This window comes from Thermobia domestica, chromosome 8 (assembly GCF_964235325.1).
Source record: "Thermobia domestica chromosome 8, izTheDome1.hap1.1, whole genome shotgun sequence".
NCBI classification, from domain to species: domain Eukaryota; kingdom Metazoa; phylum Arthropoda; class Insecta; order Zygentoma; family Lepismatidae; genus Thermobia; species Thermobia domestica.
In genome coordinates this window covers 28,755,066-28,776,729 of record NC_137461.1, presented here as the reverse complement: position 1 = coordinate 28,776,729, position 21,664 = coordinate 28,755,066, and the positions used below count along the sequence as shown (strand labels likewise).

General features: G+C 36.3%; 1 protein-coding gene across 1 annotated transcript in view; it reads right to left on the bottom strand.

Annotated features, from left to right (window-relative positions):
- Positions 1-16,187: 16,187 nt before the first annotated feature.
- The window catches only part of vex (somatomedin B and thrombospondin type 1 domain containing protein vexed), a 307,350-nt gene continuing 301,873 nt past the window's right edge, over positions 16,188-21,664 (bottom strand). Inside the window, exon 5 of the mRNA XM_081768307.1 lies at positions 16,188-20,464. Coding sequence (XP_081624433.1) covers positions 20,268-20,464 — 197 coding nt within the window. The 3' untranslated portion in view covers positions 16,188-20,267. The remainder of the gene's footprint in view (positions 20,465-21,664) is intronic.

Here is a 21,664-nt window from a genome sequence, read left to right as displayed (position 1 = left end):
TTAAAAGCGTAATATTTGTTACACTTGTAAATTTCAAATTTAATGTTTTGGTGTTAAAATTGGTCTTCATTGCCTATATTACGTTTCTTTTTTTACTTTTAATTCCGAGACAAATTCTTCTCGGTTTAAAATCTCTACAATTATCAGTAACACTTGGATGGGTGTGAAATTAGATTGAAAGTAAATGTAAATACAAATGTAATTAGAAATTTATGCGCCAAACTAATTTTTATATCTGATACGTTTCTACTGCAAACACATTTTATAACCAATTAACTACACAATATTGACAAAGTTAATAAAACATATTTCAGATATAGTGTACTCACTGTAATGAAGGTAACTTTATTTTCTTTACTATCACGAATATAGATATCCATAAGCATTTACTGTAAAACGAAGAGTTATGCTTCCAGGTTTATGAAGAGTTTCCATATCCTTCATATAAACGTCTCATCGTGTGTGGTGTATAAACGTCTCATCGTACGGAACCTGTTTTACAATTTCTTATTTTTATACTTGGTTGGCAACACTGACAAACTGGGGTTCTTGGGAGAGGAATATGTCCGAAGTATATTTTCTCTAGTGACGAATGATGTTTATGTCACGTTTCATAGATATACATCCGGTGGTACAGAAACAATCTACAACATTGTATTTACAATTCGTTGACAACACTGACGAAATGGGTATTTGGGTGCAAAATCATATTTTCAAACCCTTGCCCGAATCACGTTCTAGCAATAAGCCGAACAGCTCAGGGGATTACGCGTGATGCATCGTAACGTTCATTTTTACTTCTGTCGAATATACCATACATAGGGTCACAAACAGCAATAAACTGGCCCCATATAGAGAGAGGTTGCAGGTTTGCCCGTGATTTGAAAATTGTTTTGTACTTCTCATGGCAAGAGCTTTCAGATGCTATGTAGGTTTTCCCCAGATACTTGGTTCCGGTATGGAATCATCCCTAATTAGTATGGCTAAAGAAAGAAAAGAAGCTCAAGAGGTAATCATAATTTTCGGCTCTATCTCATATTGGTTGTCTTGGCAGTGTCGTAATGAAAAGCTCGTCAGTATCAGTTTCACCATAACTATGTATATAGTACCACATTGACTTGACACCTAGTCTTCCGTTTCTAGCGCTGCTATCGGCTGAAGTCGTTTAGCAACAGCTGAGTTGTTATTGGCTCAACGCGTGGGTGTGTTGGGGGTGTGAGCTTTAATTCGCATTTTTGACACGGCTCAAGACATTTTGGCAGCACTATAGTTGTTCCTTCCAAGCATTCGATTCGAAGATAAATTACTTGCACGCTAGCGACATCTGTTGATGTGACATTGGAAGGCAGCCTACCTAGTGACATCTATTAGACAAACTCTGAACTATTAGGAGCGTGGCTGACGGACATGTTTTGCTTTCAAAACAAGAGTAGATGAGTGATGCAGTATCAATTTTTATGATAGGTTCACAACAAAAGAAAAAGATATTTTCTTTCTTGACAACTATACATGAGAATTTATACTTATCCATAATACAGGGTGGCCCAAAAGTAGGTATATAATCCCGTACTGATCAGCTCACTGTATTTCACATCGTTTCTTATTGTTATCAAACAGGTAGACCTAGTTTCTTTATTATTTGTTCTTAATGTCTTTTTACTTATATCTTAAGGTCGGAAGAGCTGAAGCAAATAAACCTATAAGCTAGAATGTTATACTTGATCAACCTACCTTAGGGCAGGGGAGTATACCTAATTTTGGGCCATCTTGAGTTGATGAGTTGAGTTGATTTTAGTTTAGCGTCCCTTTCAGCAGTGAGGCTATATGAGACGTGGACCTACTGATTAACGTGGAATCCGAACCACATGAGCTCCCGCCGGGAATCGAACCCGGGTCTCCCACGCCAAAGGCGAGTACGCTAACCGCTTAGCCACGGAGGAGCTCATTGGGCCATCTTGTATATTATTCAACTCAGTTTAAATTAAGGATTCGTAGCCTATTTTGTCTTATTTCTTTTTCTACACATGCTAACAATATCTTAGAATTTACATAATATTAAGCTGTATTTTCAAAGCGAAACTAATAAGAGCTACAATCATAAACGTTAACCACAAATGTAAGTAAACTGTGTAATCGAATCAGCGAGGAAAATCCCTTTCACTAGATGTGCTGGGAAACGGGTTAAGTTTCCTAACACTTTTTTTTTCTTTTTGACATTAGTTACTTTCACTTCCTCTTCGTCTAATCCATTAATAGAAGCACATATAATTTGATTAGAAAGAGGATACAAATAAAAGCAATCAACTCTCAAAAGCTCTTTCTTCCGTGTTTTCTTACGTTCCTCGCGCAATCAACAGTGATTGACGATGTTACGTATGAAGTCGTATCAGGGAATTCGTTTAACCATATATTATTATACTGTATAGAGTATAAGCAACTTAACATGTCATGGTATATTCTTGTCGTAATTATAACCCTTACTTTTGTGTAAAATTGATGTGTGCTAAGTGGTTAGCTTGTATTGTGATGATGGCATTAATACGTCCGTATAACAATGATGTTACGACATGCGATCGTGCAATATTCAACCGAACCAAAATCTTTTATCGTACTGTAGTCGTACACAGTGACCTCCATCGTTTTACATAACTCAGGTCAAATTCAACAACGTGAAGTGTGTCACGCTGTTATTTTCATCGCTCTTCTGATTGAAAACCTTCACCAAAGTGTTGTTTATACGTATTTGTCTGGTGTTGAATTTCCTTTAAGGTTTTGAGCTCCTCCGTGGCTTAGCGGTTAGCGTACGCGCCTTTAGTATGGCGCGGGAGACCCGGGTTCGATTCCCGGCGGGAGCTCATGTGCTTCGGATTCCACGCTAATCAGTAGGTCCACGTCTCATATAGCCTCGCTGCTGAACGGGACGTAAAACTCAAAATCAATCAATCAATAAAAAACTTGGGGCTCGGGATAGAACCGCCACTGATACGGATTAAGAATTAAAGCCTGTGACAAACATTTTGGCATTTCAGATAAACGAATAAAACGCAAGCTCTGGCGCGACGTTGCCAAGTGTTAAAGTGGTGTGGCTATGGCTAAGGAGACAAACTACAGCGCGATCAGGTGGCAGAGGATAGACGTGGATGTGTACAAAATAAACGTGGCAATATCGCTGGCCTCTCTTTTGCTAGCAGCATTTAAAGGGAACTTGGAGCGCCGCCTTCAAATGCCAAGATGTTTGTCACACCGTTTAGATTTGTGGGCTTTGGGCATCTGTGGCCATGTTAGCCCGTCACACATATGAGGGATGACCTTCTTTAGTGATCACACTGCCTGGGGAATTGGAAGTGACCTGGGACTTTTATGTTAGGCACTATCCCGGTATTTGTCTGATGTGAACGAGGAAAACCTAGAAAATACCTCACTGAGAAGGGCTTACCTTAAAAAACTGTTAACATTTTTGTCTACCGAGTGTCCCGACTAGGAATCGAATCCGGGACCGCTCGCACCAAAGGCGAGAGTGTTAGCGACTACGCTACGAATCATACAAATTCCCACTAAGATCAAACCCGGGACTTCCACACATTACCATTCAGTCATAAGGGCAAACAGTGAGAATTTTATAGAGTATATTTGAAATGAACCCTGCTATTTGTAACCCACAATACAATCCGCGGCCCGCGGCCAACATACAATACAATGTTGCCAATGTATCTTATTTCACAATAGACTTACTTTATTTGGAACACCGTGGCTTACTAATAGAGAACTAACCTCGGATACGAGGGGGCCTTGGTTCAATCCCCAGGAAAGTAATTTTGTGGTTGACAACAGCGTTTCCGTGCGTTTCCTCGGGATACTCCCGTTTTCTCCCACTTTCTCGTTCCACCAATTATTCCATCATCATTACTTAGCGTAATCATCGTCCCCCTAAGCCTAAACTGAATAATCGTGGAACGTTAAAGATTTCATTTGATTTCATTTTCCTATATTTTGCAATTAAAGTTCATTTAGTTGTAGGGAAAATAAGTTGCGAGAAAATAGAATTAATCATAAAAAGATTTTTCAGTTACAGAAGTTTATTTTAAAGGGCGATACGAATATTTTTGTGGGAAAATCACACATACAGAAAGAGAGAGAGATGACGATTGGTGAGCTTTTGCCAACATATCCACTGACGATAGATAATGTGGTTACATCATTACAAGAATATCGATCGGAAACTCTGTGTTCGATTAATAGAAATACCAAAATGGTACATGGATAGGTTCCGTAATAATAATAATAATAATAATAATAATAATAATAATAATAATAATAATAATAATAATAATAATAATAATAATAATAATAATAATAAAAGAATTAGAAAAATCATCAGCAAAGATATTCTGCCCTTACTGGTAGGTCACTTGCTGCAACTGAGAAGCTTCCATGCTCCGCTAACCTCTTTGTATTCACGTACGATTTTCCTGTTTTGATATCTTCCATTAATTGTAATCTCCTTCACCCCCCTCCTCTTTCCTGCCACCATACCCTCTAGCACGTCCCTTATGATACAGTTTCTTCTCAGCCAATGTCCAAACCAGTTTCTCTTCCTCTTCTTAATAATATCTAAAATTGTTCTTTTCTCCTCCACCATTTCTAACACCCTCTCATTCGTTCTCCGCTCCACCCAACTAATTTTCTTCATTCTTCTCCACACCCACATTTCGAAATCTTCCAGTCGTTTATTCATCATTTCTGCGTAATGACCATGTTTCTGCCATATATGCCCCCATGAAGCATTTTATGAGTCTTTTTTTTTTTTCAACTCTTTATTCAAGGACGCACAAAAGAGTATTATCTTCTTCCTAAAGGTTCTTTCGTCTTTCCTATTCTTGGTTTTATTTCATGTTCACACTTCATATCATCACTAATAATACTACCCAAGGATAAAAAATTAGTTACAACAACAATTATTATTAACAACGGAAATTTAGAATGATGAAAAGAAAGGAATATCATTAGAGGCGATATAAAAAAAAAAAATAGATTGTGACGTCATTGGAGCAGGAATTATGTTCTGAGGGACATAGTAGAAAGTATGGTGAGAGTAAAACATCAAACATAGAGTAAGAATACACTTAATAAATAGTATTAAAACATATAATTGGTGTATTTAGATAAAGAAGTTACCAAAGAATCCATGTGTATGGAAACTCTTAAATTTGTAGTAACCATGCAAGCAAACACGTCTACAGTAAGCTTAAGTTTGGCCTTAATTTTCCTTGATAGACTTAACCTTAGAAATCCTTTCTCTGTACGACTTCTCCAAATGTAAATTTAAAGTACTTGAAGCCCAAATAGCTTTGACATACACTATGTGATCAAAAGTATCTGGACACCCTCAAAAACATACGTTTTTATTATTAGGTGCATTGTGCTGCCACCTACTGCCAGGTACTCATTATCAGCAACCTCAGTAGTCATTAGATATCGTGAGAAACCAGAATGGGGAGCTCCGCGGAACTCACGGACTTCGAACGTGGTCAGGTGATTGAATGTCACTTGTGTCAGAAGTCTGTACGCGAGATTTTCACACTCCTAAACATCCCCAGGTCCACTGTGTCTGATGTGATACTGAAGTGGAAACGTGAAGGGACACGTACAGCACAAAAGTGTACAGGCCGACCTTGTCTGTTGACTGACAAAGACCGGCGACACTTGAAGAGGGTCGTAAAGTGTAATAGGTGTATTTTCTTTAAAATAAAAAGGATAGAAAAGGAAACATTCTGTTTTCTTGCACAGAATGAGGTTTTCTCAATAGGTCATACCTTTTAGAACACTACCACTGATTAATCATGTTCCGAAAAACATTTTAGTTTATTATAATTTACTGAAACATTTGTCTACAGCCATTGCTTCATTGTGATGACTGGAAAATATTTCAAAGTGAGTAAATTTCAGTTTTTTTTCCCTTTTTTCTTGAAGATTAAAGAATAATGTAGAATATATTGAGGAAACAGATGAAGTACCTCTCTATGCCTCAGGAAAGAAAAGTACTCACCAGGGATTACCTTCGGAGGGGGCACAGTGGAGTGGATTAGTGGTACCCGGGATCTCTGGTTCGATCCATAGTCGAGTAAGTTTGTGGTGGACAACATCGTGTCCGTGGGTTTTCTCGGGGTGTTTCCATTTACGCACAAGTGTTTTTGAGTAGCACAAGAGGTTCCAAGTGGGAGCAATGAAGTGACAGGTCTCTTCAGGAGAGGGAGACTTTCAACAAGTAGGACCGACGTTAACGTGGAACGGGTAAGGCAGGTGTTGCGTGTTGATCGATCGATCAGCTTGGCATGTAAGAAGAGTGTTTGGAAGTATTTAGTATTCGGCATTTCCTGGAGAGAAGAACATAGTCGTCGTGGACCTATCCACCAGATCTTGCCCCTGTGAGTTTTTAATTCTCCAAGCATAAAGGGATTTAGTTTGAAGGCGTGGAGGTCATCACACGGTTAAATGGATTATGAAGATGTGGAGGCCATCACAAGCTTAAAGGGATCCATTTTGAATAGAGATGAGCATGAGACGAGACAAGACAGAATTTTCCTGACAAAATTCGAGTCGAGACAGCTCTTCTAATAGAGAAATATACATTTCTCGAGTCGATACATCACTCTTATAGCACATTTTCGAGACGAAACAGTCTCAAATCTTGTCTCGTGCTCATTTCTAATTTTGAAGACGTGGAGGCCATCAAGAAGACCTTAATGGTAGAACTTCGAAACATTACGACAGTATCCTCCCAGCGGTGCATAGAGTCGTGGCAGAGACGGTTGGGGAAACTTGATAAGAGTAAAGAGAGATTGCTTTAAAGGGAATACGGTATGGTTTGAATGAATTTAGTTTAGTACAGAAATAAATTCTCAGTGTTACTAGTCCGGCTACATTTCAGATACAGTAGGTCTCGTATACTTTTCTTTCTACAGAATAAATAATAAAAAAAACATCATTCATTAAGAAACATAGGGGAAGTGGGGGTATAAAAACCCCCCGGGGCAAGATGGTCACCCCGGTATATAGTGGTGTTCATCTGGTGAGAGAGAATTGGTACTACTGCACAAGCCGTAGTTAGTGTGGCACGATGTGTTTAGAAAGGGAGACGTCGCTACCTTCAATAGCGTGTGAAATAAACGGAGAAAACCATTTTCATGGTACGTCAATATAAGGTACAGTATATAGTGAATATTCTACCTGTCGCTGAAAAAAGTAATTACTTAAATAAAACATGGGACACACACAGATAGTGAGAAAAGTTTGACCATCAAACAATCATGCATGATTTCGTTGTGGAAGATGGTGGATAGCAGATAAAAGGTTTTTGAAAATTATATAAGGATTGGGGCAAAATAGCCCCTTAAAATTGTACAGGGGACCAAAATATCCTGTGTCGAATTGAGCAGGGTAATATATTACCCTGTGAATAGTATGAAGTCAGTGCCCCTGTGAGCGAGCGTGTGTCCTTGCTTTATCAAATGTTGGCATGTTAGAGACCAGTCTCGAAATTTTTTGATAGCCCCTCTATTCCACTTCGTAGTTTCTTTTTCATTTAGTTTTATTTTAGTACTATTTTCGTTTTTATAGTTTTCCACTCATTATTTTATAGTTGTAGAAATAATTGTTTCATTAACATTTTCAATGAATAAGGAAACTAGCATTTTCTTATCGAAACAGAACATAATTTTGGTTAATATGTATATGTTCCATTTTACCCAGGGGGTTGGGGTAAAACGGTCATTCACAATAGGTCCATTTATTTGCACATACAACTTATTTGGTAACACTTTCACGCCTTCCACCTATTTACATATGTAGAAGAAAGGATAAAGAATGTTGTACTGCAAAATCATCCACTTTCCATTCATAGCAACGTTGCTATTTCAACTTCAACCTTAAGGTGTCCATTATGCCCCACCTCCCCTATGCCTGTTTTTCCTCCATACCTGTATGAATGTAAAAATAAAATGAAATACAGTGACTATGCTTATGGGATATCATACCAGACATTTAGCTATCTAAAAGATAAACCAGAATTTTCCCTTTAGTAGGTATATGTAAATATAGTGTATATTCATACAAATATATTCTCTTCAAAATGTTTACTTTGTGAAGTAACTCTTTCATAATGGTTTTGGTGCTGTGTTTTATTTAAAAAACTTTTTATGAATATAAAACTCCAGCTGACATTTTCTTGTTGCTAGCCTTCATAAATTATGTAAAATACGAAGTTGAAATATGTAGTTAAGAGAAATAATGTACAAAAAAAGACATTATGTTAACAGAGATATGTAACTGTATAAGCAATCTTTTTCTACTATCTTGCTCCAGAATACGTGTTTATATAAGACAAAGTATAAAATATATATGTATTCCATCGTAGAAAAACTGTTTTAAAAGCAAGAACCTTCAGTAAAGAGGCTTAAAATACAAGTATATCACGTGTAAACTTCAAGGCTGGGTTATTTTTTTCTCCAATACTTCTGGATACACCATTGATATATATAAAATGTTGTTCAAAAATCTTGGCCAAAAGCTTCTTTGTAAAGATCTTTGTTCTCTTATTTAAATTTATGATTTTTATCGCAAGCAAAAATATTAATTATCTTACGAAGGGTTGTGAAAATACAACTATTTAAGAAGTATTTGGCTGCCAGTTTGTAAACAAATTTGTACATACCTTCCACCAATCTTCCTGTGATACTGAATTTCAATGTAGAGATGCTTATCCTCATATTGACATTCTTTTGCGTGAGAAATGAGGTGATGTGAGCATTTCAAGTTTGTATGAGTGCAAGGAAATGTGGAGGGCAGAAACTACCATGGGAATATATTCAGATAAATTAACATGAGGAATTGATTGATTGATTGATTTTAGTTTAGCGTGCTTTTCAGCAACGAGGCTATATAAGACGTGGACCTTACAGCTTTAACGTGGGATCCGAACTATATGGGCTCCGCCGCGAATCGAGCCCAGGTGTCCCACGCCAAAGGCGCCTGCGCTAACCGCTTAGCAACGAGGGAACTCAGATGAGGAACAGAATTTTACGTGAGTGTGAGGGAACAAATGTTATGCCAGTACTGACACGGGAATGTTCCACAATTTGTGGCTCAAATCTGATTGCCACATAGCACATGTGATAGAGCATCATGAGAAATGAAATTGAGCAAAATTTAAGGTGGTATGGATCAAAAGGATAGGAGCTACAGGGCTTCAAAATTTGAATATCCAAAAAATTATATCATGGAATTATGTACGTTTAAAGTAAATACCTTCAAAAGCGTTAAAGCAATCAAAACAAAAGTTGCACAATATAATGAGAACAAAATGCCGTATCAAAAACCACAAACAGTGTTACGATAGATGAAGCAGTGTTGTATAAAATGTTTTGTTTGAAATAGCACATATTTTACAAATGTGCATAGATTTAAAATGCACTATTATCACTAAACATAACAGTAAAATGTAGTGGTACAGTGTCATTCACCACTGCATTGATCATCAAGACAAGTTGCAGGAAAGTGCTTATACTTACATTTATTTTTTGTTTGCTGTGTCTTTATTTGTATTTTGTATTTTTTTTTATCTTGTCTCGTTTTGTCTGTAGTTTGCTTATTTTATTTTACTTTCTTGTATATTTTATTTTAGAATAATGGTATCGTATTAAAATATTATGTTAATAAAGCTATTGTAGGAGTGTAATCCTGTATGCCTTTTACAAATAAATAAACAACTGCAAATATTATCACTCACATTGCTGGGGAAATGAAGAACCAATTATCACTACAAGATCAATATTCAGTGTTCGTCATTGACGAATAAACACGATTGGGAAATAAAGAGTACATTTGTGATATTACTGTGTTTTTAGGAGCTAATGCCCCTAATTGTGTGTTCTTTGACTTTATCGTGGTAGATTCCCAGGATGCCAAACATATCGAGTCCAAGTTGTTGTTGACTTATCTAAGAATTCGTGGCCTGCATGGAAAGCATATCTAAGAGAAGACTGTTTTGTGATCACTATTGATGATACTAGTGTAATGCCTGGAAAACGTTCTGGAGTTTCACAAGATGAAACACAAACACCCGTAACTGTTTTCCTGGCACTCTTTAAACAATAGACGGGACGGGAACTGTCAGTGTCTGACACTATCAAAGATTTCCGGGAAATCAAGATTTAAAGCTTTTATGAACAAGTTGTATAGTTTATACAGTCAGTCTTCTAACATTGTCGCGCAACGGAAAGAAAGCAGTCTTGATCTCGATGTGCAGTTTCTGAAAATAGGATAAGTCTTGGGATGCGGTGAATTGGAAGTACACTGAGAACCCCTAAAGGTTGTGTGGATATCGTTGGAAGCACTGAATTTTCACTGCACTAACTCACTACACGGTAGCACAATAAGTTCAAACGAGAAAGCAATATTTCAAAGTTTGAGAAAAATACTTTCGAGTCCATAGTTTCTTCTAGATTTAGGAGTGATGTGTGACAAGATGCAAGAATTAGTTGTGTTACCAAAAGCGTAACACCTTCAAGAGATAACGCTGTCAATAGCTGATCGCCTACCAAAACGAACCATAGGGATGATCAAAAGTCTCAGTGATAAACCGCGTGAACACATGCAATTATCTTCGGGGGCTGTAAAGGAAGGTATGTTTCAAAATGTCATTCTCAAACACAAAAAGAAGATAGTTGCAATAAATGCTCCTCAATTCATTCAGAATGAGATGCAGACTGTGTCCTGACGCCGACTAAAAAAAATAACCAATTGTTGCGGAACATTTGAATTAAGAGACATGACATATAACCCTACAGCCGAAGATATTCCAACAAATATATTACCAGCGATAAGAACAATTTCCACATTGGCATATTCCATAGTGGAGTGTGAGCGAAAATTTAGCTTGACAAATATAATCATCAATAACTTGAGATCATCACTGATAATTACACACATCTCCAGTTTTATGTTCATCAAATCAAATGGACCACCAGTAATTAGTTCATCCGTCATAAATATGTGAACACGTGACTTCAAAATCGCTGTGCTGCAAATGACACTAAAGTCAAGAGTTTGTAGTGACAAAGGCTCCAACGACAAGTGTTGCGAGGCATAAAGATGTGTTTTGGAGTATTTTCAAGTTACCAGGTGCAAACAGCTCTAGAAGACTATAGTGTTAAGGGCAAACAACACGATCTTTAGAAGTAATCTTGTCCAAAGTTTTCTTCTAAAAATCTTTTACAGTATTTTTTTATTATTATTATTAATAATGTTTATAAGAAAAATGTGGACTAGTTTCGAGTAAACCGATGCAAGAGCTTCAGAGGAAAAAATGTATTGTTCAAAGTTAAGGTTGGGTCTTCAAACTATTTTGTCCCAGTTTTTTATAAAAGTTTCTATTGATAATGTTAAGGTAGTTTTCTGGTGATAAATACGAGGACGTATCAAAAGATGCATTTACGAGTAAATGGTTTAAATAGCTTCCGGACGTGACTTCATTTATCAAGGTTAGAGGCACGTCTTCTATTTTGTCGAAGATTGTCACTGTCATTAGTCAACATCATAGTTATGCTGCCATTATTGGCAGGTCACTTGCAACAACTGAGAAGCTTCCATGCTCCATGATGATCTGCTAACTTCTTCGTCTTCACGATTTTTCTGTTTTGATATCTTTCGTTAATTGTAGTGTCCTTCGCCCTTCCCTCTCTTTCCTGCCACCATGCCCTCTAAAACGTCCCTCATGATACGGTTCTTTCTTAGCGAACGTCCCAGCCAGTTTCTCTTCCTCTTTTTAATAATATTTGAAATTGTTCCTCTCTCTCCACCATTTCTAACACTTCGTTTTCCGCTCGATCCAGCTAATTCTCTCAATTTTTCTCCATACCCATGTTTTGAAAACCTTCAGTCGTTTTTCATCGTTTTTGCGTGATGTCGTTAGTAGCTACTATTATTTGGATGTAATTATACAGAAAGTAACTCGAAATTCCAATTTTAAAATGAGTTGATGGATCGATGTAAAATGGATCGTTTTTTTTTTCTGTAAAGGATATCGAAGCATTTTAGAAGTCGATGGCTGTTCTATATTTCAGTTGCTTTAAGCCTTGATCTCTCTTGAAGAGAACCAAACGTTGTTCGATCTTTTGAAAAATAAAGTATCGACATTTTCAATATCACGCCAACGTTAACGTAACTTGGAGCAATGTAGGACTTATGAAAACAAAAAAATTTCATGCCTTAATAATTTGTAAAGAAGGAATTAAATTTGGGCTCAATTTTCTTAATTTCTTCTGGTACATCGTACGCGATTTTTTCTGTTCCTTGTCCCAGTGGCTTGGTTACTTCTGTATATCTACATCCATTTATATATATATATATATATATATATATATATATATATATATATATATATATATTAGGGTGGAGCGAAAAAAACTTTTTTTCACCAAGCAAAACGCCTGGGGTCCAAAAAGTTGCGTAGTGGCATGGTGTCAACGGGTGTAAAATATTTCCTTGATCGGTTGATATCTTCAGGTTGCGCATGCGCACTGAAGTTTGGCGAAAATGGGGGAAATTTAAAAAAATAGGATATTTTAATTTATTTGCTTTTATTTTTTTTTGTCACCAAGCAAAACGCCTGGGGTCCAAAAAGTTGCGTAGTGGCCTGTTGACAACGGGTGTAGAATATTTCCTTGATCGGTTGATATCTTCAGGTTGCGCATGCGCACTGAAGTTTGGCGAAAATGAGGAAAATTTGAAAAAATAGGATATTTTAATTTATTTTTTTTTATTTTTTTGTCACCAAGCAAAACGCCTGGGGTCCAAAAAGTTGACAATGGGTGTAAAATATTTCCTTGATCGGTTGATATTTTCAGGTTGCGCATGCGCACTGAAGTAACATCCTTTTTTGCTTTACCAATAAATTCTATTATGCCATTAAGCCCAATTCGTGCACTGAAGTTCTGTTAGCAACATTCATGTATTGTTTGTAAGAGTAAGTTAAGAAGCAATTAGTTAATTATTCATTAATTAATTAATGATTAACAGGGGCCAAAGTCTTTCTTAGTTTCAAACTTCGGCATCGCAAGCCGATTCGGAAGACGTGCCCGGATGAAAAACCATCGCGCCTGTCCTGTCCACAGACTTGAGTTGCAGCTTCTGTCACCACACGAATGCATCGTTCGACTGCTTGCGTATGGCACGGTAGATCCTTCCACCACAGATTTTGAAGTTGATCTTGATCCAGGCTATCTTCTGGCAGTCCAATAACGAGTGGTGGTTTGGTGACAGCGAGGTCTTGCCAAAAGATGATGTCTGTGTAATCCTTGGCGCTGAAGTTCAACGGCGGAACTTCGAAGGTTCGAATCGAGCCGCCAGGACCAGGAGGAGCCTCTCTTGCCTTCAGTATTCGTTTCTTGGCCGAAGTACGAATATGAGGTCTCTCGTCATGCAGCATCGCCAGTAGGAGGTTTTCGGGATATGCGGCGAAGGCGTTTCTCTGCATGGTGTCGTAAACGACCTTCTTCAGTTCCGGATCGAGGTACTGCGACAACTGCATGGAATGCCATAGATTCTTTGGTGCATCCGTGATCTTCCAATGGCGCTTGATATTGAACCACATTGGAGCGTACACGCAGACCACGAACGTGGACAGGATGAATAGGTTTTCAGATGGGATTTCACTCGCCACATACAGCCGCAAGATTCGATTTGCAGTAGTCAACCATTGTGAATGGGACAACATGCCAGGACTTCTTCCTCCCAGCCCTTGCGGGAATTGCCCGGTTGCAACAGCCCGACAGATGTCGAGTAGATACTGCTGGTCGGTGCTGAGGTCTGGGACGACGTCGGGAAAACTGCCTTGGATAGGCTGGAACTCCAGGACAGGAAGGTTCTCGCAAATATGAAGGTTCTTTGCGAGTGGTCCCGTATACCCTCGTGGGCTACTCGTAGGACCCTCTAGATACTCGATTAGATGACGTAGGGTAAGCTCATTGAAGTGGAGTTAACAGACTATCCACTGCAATGGCTTGCCCAGCTGAACTTCCAGGCAATGAATAACCCCATTTTGCTTTCCTGTGTTGACAGCAGTACCGTCGCTGCCGATCGCCTGCAGTCCCGACAACTCCATGTTCACGACGGTTGCGTATTCCAGGATTGCATTCGTAATTGCTATAGCAGATCCGAATTTTGGTGTAACGTGTCCGAAGTATGTAGACCCTGGTTCACTGATTAGGGACACGTGTTCCTCCACAATCTCCCTGCGATGTAATTTTCCACCAGCCATCATTTCAACAGACATCGTTTTGTCCTTTCTCCCGTCGAAGTAGAGTGCCTGCAGTGGTTGGAGCTGGAGGGGCGGATCTTGTAAACCCTCCCTCATCTTCTCTCGCTCTCCCCTACTTTGCTTCTGTCGTTGACCGTACTCTCAGCTGACGGATGGGCTGTGTCGTGCAGAATAGCAGAAGCAATCGCTGCGGCAGGCCTGTCAGCAATCCCATATCTTTCTAACACCTGGGCAAACGTGGGGAGTTTGAGACTGGTACTGGGCGACTGCTTTGTGGATTTCCGGGTATCGAAGGTTACTGATTGGTCAGTTGTCTCAGCACTAGCAGACTGCGCGCAATCGATGCCATCGTTGGAATCCGAATAGTCAGCTTACGTGTCAAATTGGGACCTTGGACCGGAGTCTTCCTGAACCTGACGATGCCGCATGCGCAACCTGAAGATATCAACCGATCAAGGAAATATTTTACATCCGTTGTCACCAGGCCACTGCGCAACTTTTTGGACCCCAGGCGTTTTGCTTGGTGACAAAAAAAAAATAAAAAAATAAATTAAAATATCCCATTTTTTTTTCAAATTTTCTTCCTTTTCGCCAAACTTTAGTGCACATGCGCAACCTGAAGATATTAAACGATCAAGGAAATATTTTACACCCGTTGTCACCAGGCCACTACGCAACTTTTTGGACCCCAGGCGTTTTGCTTGGTGACAAAAAAAGAAAAGAAAAGAAATTAAAATATTACATTTTTTCAAATTTTCCTCATTTTCGCCAAACTTCAGTGCGCATGCGCAACCTGAAGATACCAACCGATCAAGGAAATATTTTACACCTGTTGTCACCAGGCCACTGCGCAACGTTTTGGACCCCAGGCGTTTTGCTTGGTGACAAAAAATAAATAAAAAAATAAATTAAAATATCCTATTTTTTCAAATTTTCCTCATTTTCGCCAAACTTTAGTGCACATGCGCAACCTGAAGATATCAACCGATCAAGGAAATATTTTACACCCGTTGTCACCAGGTCACTACGCAACTTTTTCGACCCCAGGCGTTTTGCTTGGTGAAAAAAAGTTTTTTTCACTCCACCCTAATATATATATATATATATATATATATATATATATATATATATATATATATATATATATATATATATATATATAGGGTGATTAGTCTAAAGAGTATCATTAAGAGAATAGCATAAAGTGTTTTCAGATTATCAAACAGTATCGCAGCCTTACGTGGGTCTTACGTTGTTTCTTAAAAGAATGCCTTCTTTATATCTTTCATGACAATCATGAATCTCCACTAAACAGCGTAAACATTGTAGGAGTACAGCACTGGCACCAAGTACTGCAGTATACAGATTACATACAACACCGGTATTACAGTTAAATGACAAACTAAACACGTTGAAGTATGACAGAGGTAAATAAATTATTGATATAAATAGTTAATTGCGACTCTTGAATAATGTCTGCCAACAGATCTCCAATGTCAGCTGCCATAGGTTTTCAAAATGTACACAGACCATAATTAACCTCCAGATCCAGATGTACTCAATAATGTATAGGGGGTATGTTTTCATAACAAATTGTAATAATCTTCTATAAATATTTGTATGTGAATAAAGATTCATGGAAGTACAAAAACACGACTGAAATAATGTTTCTTGTCACTAGTTATTATTTAGGCATGTTTCTTCTAATATGTGTACACTTATGTTTTGCTTTGTTATAAACAAAACTATAATAGATGTTTCGTTTTGTTATATACATTTTACATGTATCTATGTACAAAACTGAAATACTTTTCTGACAAAATCTTTTTGTGGACAAGGGTTCAGACAGAACATAATAAAAAACTAATGGAAATAATGTTTCTTATCAATCTTTATTACGCACGTTTGTTCAGAAATATGTGTAATATTAATAGATTGAAAAAAGATTCTTTTTTCTCGCACTTTATCGTTAATAAAAAAAATCAACAAAGGAAAAAAGATAGTCCTTTTTTGTTAATGATAATAATAATAATAATAAAATACAAATTTACAAAGGTTACAACCCAATATTCTTATCTTCAATATTATTATTACGTTTTTTTCTTATTTAAATTCATTCTCTAAAAATTTTTAAACAGTATGTATAATATTTATACACACTATGATGTGTACATACTCATTCAACTAAACAAATTCTTCTCACTCTTGCTGTACCAAGCATACATGAACACACACATACATACAAACATACACACACAAAAACTGCGAACATGTACATATACAAATTTCACTAGTCATATATATAATTATTTCAACGTTTCTGTTCTATATAATATGTAGATATTTATATATACACATGGTATTATTGATAGTATTATACTAAAATAAAAAAAACTGCTGAGGCGATGTGGAGTATGTGGTAATTATTTGGAAGAACATGTTTTAAAAAGTGTTGAAGTAAACGTATCTTTTTAATATAACATACACAGTTTATGTTTATTCTTAGATAATAAATTACAATAAGTTTTATTGCAAAAGTATATATTGTGTTAGTTTTATTTTATTTTTGCCTATTGATGCACAGTATATTGAGATCAGTACTTGTAAAATACGTTACATAAAGGTAAATGGAGTAAGTTATTTACTTCACACAAGATCAAAACTAAGTATGAATCGGTTATCTTATACAGTAATACATATTATTAGATTAAATATAATTTGTTCGTTTAAAAAAATCATTAACTATAGCGTCCGTAACGTAGCAAATAAACTTTTAAACTGAAAATATTTAAATTTTCATGTACTTTTTTTGTTATATGAAAAAACAAGATTGTGCTTGCTACTACAAAAAAATAAAAACTAAACAAAAGAGCTGCTCCTTATACATGTATCAAAAGATAAACCATCTATAATTTTTATGTTATCAACGCAGACTAGAAACTTTTCTTTTTAAATATATATTTTCTACTTCAAGCGTTCTTAGCATATTAGTATCAGAGATTGACATATTACTGAAGCAAATAGTAAATCAAAACTGCTCTAAATTAACTTTTAACGGTATGATAAAAAAGTTTTTAAGAAAAAATATTTAACAAAAATTGTGCTTAATTTTACAAGATACCAGAAAAAGTACACATATATGTGTATAACAATGATATCCTTGTAAAACTGAGGAGATTAAATGAAAATAATGCATCTTTCATAATATTCCTAAAAACTAAATGTGTCTTTTAGTGCGAAACCTGAACTTACAATTTCGTCCTCTTTAGAAATGTATTTATGAAATATACTCATTAACATAGGGGTAAAAATTTTAAAAATCACGTTAAGTCGATTTTCAGCGTTTAATATTTTATATATATTATTCATATTACTGTATATGATCAGGCTTGTTCCCATTATTAGTATTGCTAACATTACAAAAAAAAATAATAATAATAATTTACCCAGTTTAGTCAAATAGTAATATTACAGCACAGTTTTATTTAATTATCGATAATTGTACTAGGTTATATGAAATTGTTCATAATACTTTGCTCCTTTAGTGACTTTTCTGTAGGTGATACAGTATAATTTTGGAAACCTTACATAGAATACCAAACCAATTTTGTTCACTGAATCTGAAGCAAAAGTAAATTCACAACTCTATGAGCGACCAACAAAAACTCTTCATGATCTTCCAACACTTTTATATATATATATATATATATATATATATATATATATATATATATATATATATATATATATATATATAATTTCGACTGAACTTCAGTGTGATATTTGTTCGGTACACATAGAATGAGCAGCAATGCATATTACGAAATCAAGAAAATTTTTCATGTTTTTCATGTTAAATTCATTTATGTGTTTTTAACTGAAAAGTCTTACAATAATATGGTAACTTGTTCTTTTTTGCGTTGATACAGTATAGATCAGTATACACGTAATTACTACAAACATGGTGCTTTTTTTTAAAAAATCTCTAAAGTAGAGCATAGTAAGATCTCTTCTTTTATGCTTCTTTCCCAGTCAGCTGGGGTCAAATTTAGTAGGGTACAATAGGATAATAGGGTAGTATTTGGGTTGGTTACTTACACATTAATACTCTGGTCACAGGCATGTGTAAGCACAAACTAAATTCTTTTATATTTTTCTTCCTTTATAAACTAATACATTTCACCCTTGAAAATTGCAAATATGTGCAGACACATTCTGTATCAGTACCGATTCTTTTTAAATAAAATCTTTTCTGATACTTGTCTTCGTTCACAATAGCGATTTTTTCGGGCTCATTTGTATGAGCATTGATAATTTTTAATTACAACTATAAATAACGTTTCCCATTAGTTAGATACTCTAAACAAATTGAAAGAATATGTTGGTATGTTCCATGTATGTTGTATCTGACTTGTCTCGTAAAAACATACTATTTTCTTATCAACGTTATGAAACGGAACTTCAGAGCAACTTCTGTATTGCATTTATATGTATGAAGTTTTCTTTCTGTAAATTATCCTTGGGCCTATGTCATAGTTAACAATTTGGAATCCCCTCCCTCCTACCACCAGTCCCAAAATAACTATTATTTGGCACTTCATTTTTAATGAAATCTACAGAGACTATTAACATTTCAACCTCGTATAAAAAATTTTTATTAGTGAACGAATTTTCTATCTACAGACTATGAATATAAATACCGGTATCAATTCTCTTCAGTCACAAGTTCGCTTCTATTTATGCCATTCAAGGTGTATTGATATTATTGTAATCTCTTGATTATGCTAGAGCTCACCAGCATTTTCTATCAAACTGATGAACACTCCGTTTACAACTATCTATGAAAAAAAAAAAAAACTTTCCACCAATAATACTCTTTTAAGAATACATACTGATCCCATTTCAGTCAGGCTGTTCGGTCTTCAGTTTACAAAACGTTAATAAAAACAATAAGAGTATTTCTAAAAGTATTTACAAAGGATAGTTTTTGTTATTATTGTTAAAAGTAAAGGTTAACTTATCTCAGTTAATTCGTAGATAATTACGCAGAAGATATTAATTTATGTTAAGACAACAAACGAAAATTCCCGCCGTTTTCCATTCTAATCTGGATATGAGAGATAATAGTTAATTTTCATAAGACATACTTGGTATTATACTCATCCATAACTTTAAGTTCATACAAAGAGCTATAGTTTGCTAGATACCTAATTACAAAGGAGGATGTGTAGTCTTCCATTGTTTTGACTTCTACCGATTTTTGTTACTTTTGTCCAATTGATTCCGAATTGCTTCATGGTGATGTATGAATCCTCGTCAGGAATGAAACCTGAAATCTTGTGCACCATCCATACAGCAACAAGAATCATACGTGGATATAATAAATTCTTAGAATCTTGCAACTAAGCGTCGGAAGCAAATTTGGATAATTTCTACGGTGCATGAGACGGTGTCAGGTGTATATTTAGGCTATATCCTGTGATTTTCTTTCTGTGTCAACGTTTGGGAGGGAAACAATCGAAACTGGAAACTGACGGGAAAACAAATACGATTCTAACCTTTAAAAAGAAATACTACCGTCGCAAGATATCTCTAAGTTACACGTAGCTTTTGCTGGGATATGTATAATGGCATTATCGAATATATAAATCTTCCAAATTTATCAACTGTAATGGTCACATTATTTATTTCATTTCTTCAAGAAAACAACTTTCTTTCATTTCTCTTTCTTTCTCTCTTTCTTCAACACAGACATAAACACAATCATTCTTTCTCTCTCTCCCTCTCTCAAACACACAAACACTCGTTTTGAGTCCTAAAAGATGAGGGAACAAGACACTTTGAGGGTTCAGGGTTCGAATACGGGGAAAGAGTATACAAGTAGGTTATAAATTGCAAGACCTTTTTTTCTTTCTTTTTAAATTCCTAATGATTCCCTCGTTTTACTTCCCCCTCACACAAAGATGAAATCGGCTCCTTTCTTGCAAGGGCACACATCGGAAGATGTCAGCCTGATCCATTTCCCGTGGCAGTGGGGTGCTGACAAAGCTCCCCATCGGGTCGATCTGTCTTCGACGCCGTGTCCTGGGCATCGGTAACCCAACGCTTTCCTCTGTGCTTGGTGCTCACACATTACACACACTTTGTCACCTACAACAAAGAAAAAAGGAAAACAGTTAACATTTTCAGCAATCAGCATTTCGTTTATATATTTATTTATTTTATGGAACACACAAAAAATAATAAAAATCGATATGCTTATTTTAAGCTACTTCGCCTATCTCATACATAGGGACAAGATCTCTGTGGCGTGAATCCAGGGGCGGATTAGGGGGTGGGCGATCGGGGCAATCGCCTCCACCCAGGAGACGAAACTTTCTTATTTTATATATATAAATAAAACCCATCTCAAAGTTTAAAGCCCTTAAAAGTAACAGTATGACAACCCACTGCCTCCCCCCCCCCAGAAGTTGGTCCTGGATCCGTCCCTGCGTGAATCTCTTAGAAACAATACGAGGGCTCTCCAGAAAGTAAGTCTTTTGAAATAAAGGAAGTAACAGAACGAATACATCAAACTATATTTTATATATATATACAGTATATATATATATATATATATATATATATATATATATATATATATATATATATATATATATATATATATATATATATATATATATATATATATATATATATATATATATTAAAGATACAACCTTAAGCTATTTTCCCACATAATCTCCACGCAATTAAGGCACTTATCATGCTGTGGCACAAGTTTTTCAATACCGTCGAGGTAGAAATCTGCCACCTGCTATTTCAACCACTGGCTTACACCGATATGCAGTTCGGCGCCAGTATCAAAGCGTTGTGTAGCGAGCCATATCTTCATCGCTAGGAAGAGGTGGTAGTCACTCGGCGCCAAATCCGGGTTGTATGGTGAGAGACCGAACACCTTCCATTAAAAAGCTCTCGGGTAATTTTGGCCGTGTGTAGACGTGCGTTGTCACGAAAACGCACTCATTATTACATGTCCGTATGCTTCACACAGTTGGCGATGGATTTCAATTGGCTTGTAATTTTTTGCCAACAAAAACCTAATCACAGAACGTACCTCACAAGACTCGGGATTTCTATTGCAACGCACATTGTAACATGTCACGGATATGAGCAGTGATCCGAATCAATCCGCTCCCGGTAGTGTCTTCACGTCTGGTAGGAGTCTAGACTATTAATGAAACGTTGCTTGACAAGAATGTAATCGAGTTGGTAGCGTTTCTTGTTTCCTGGACTTTTCCACGTGTAACTGTTTTTCTTCTCTTAAACCATATCACGTTCATCACCACC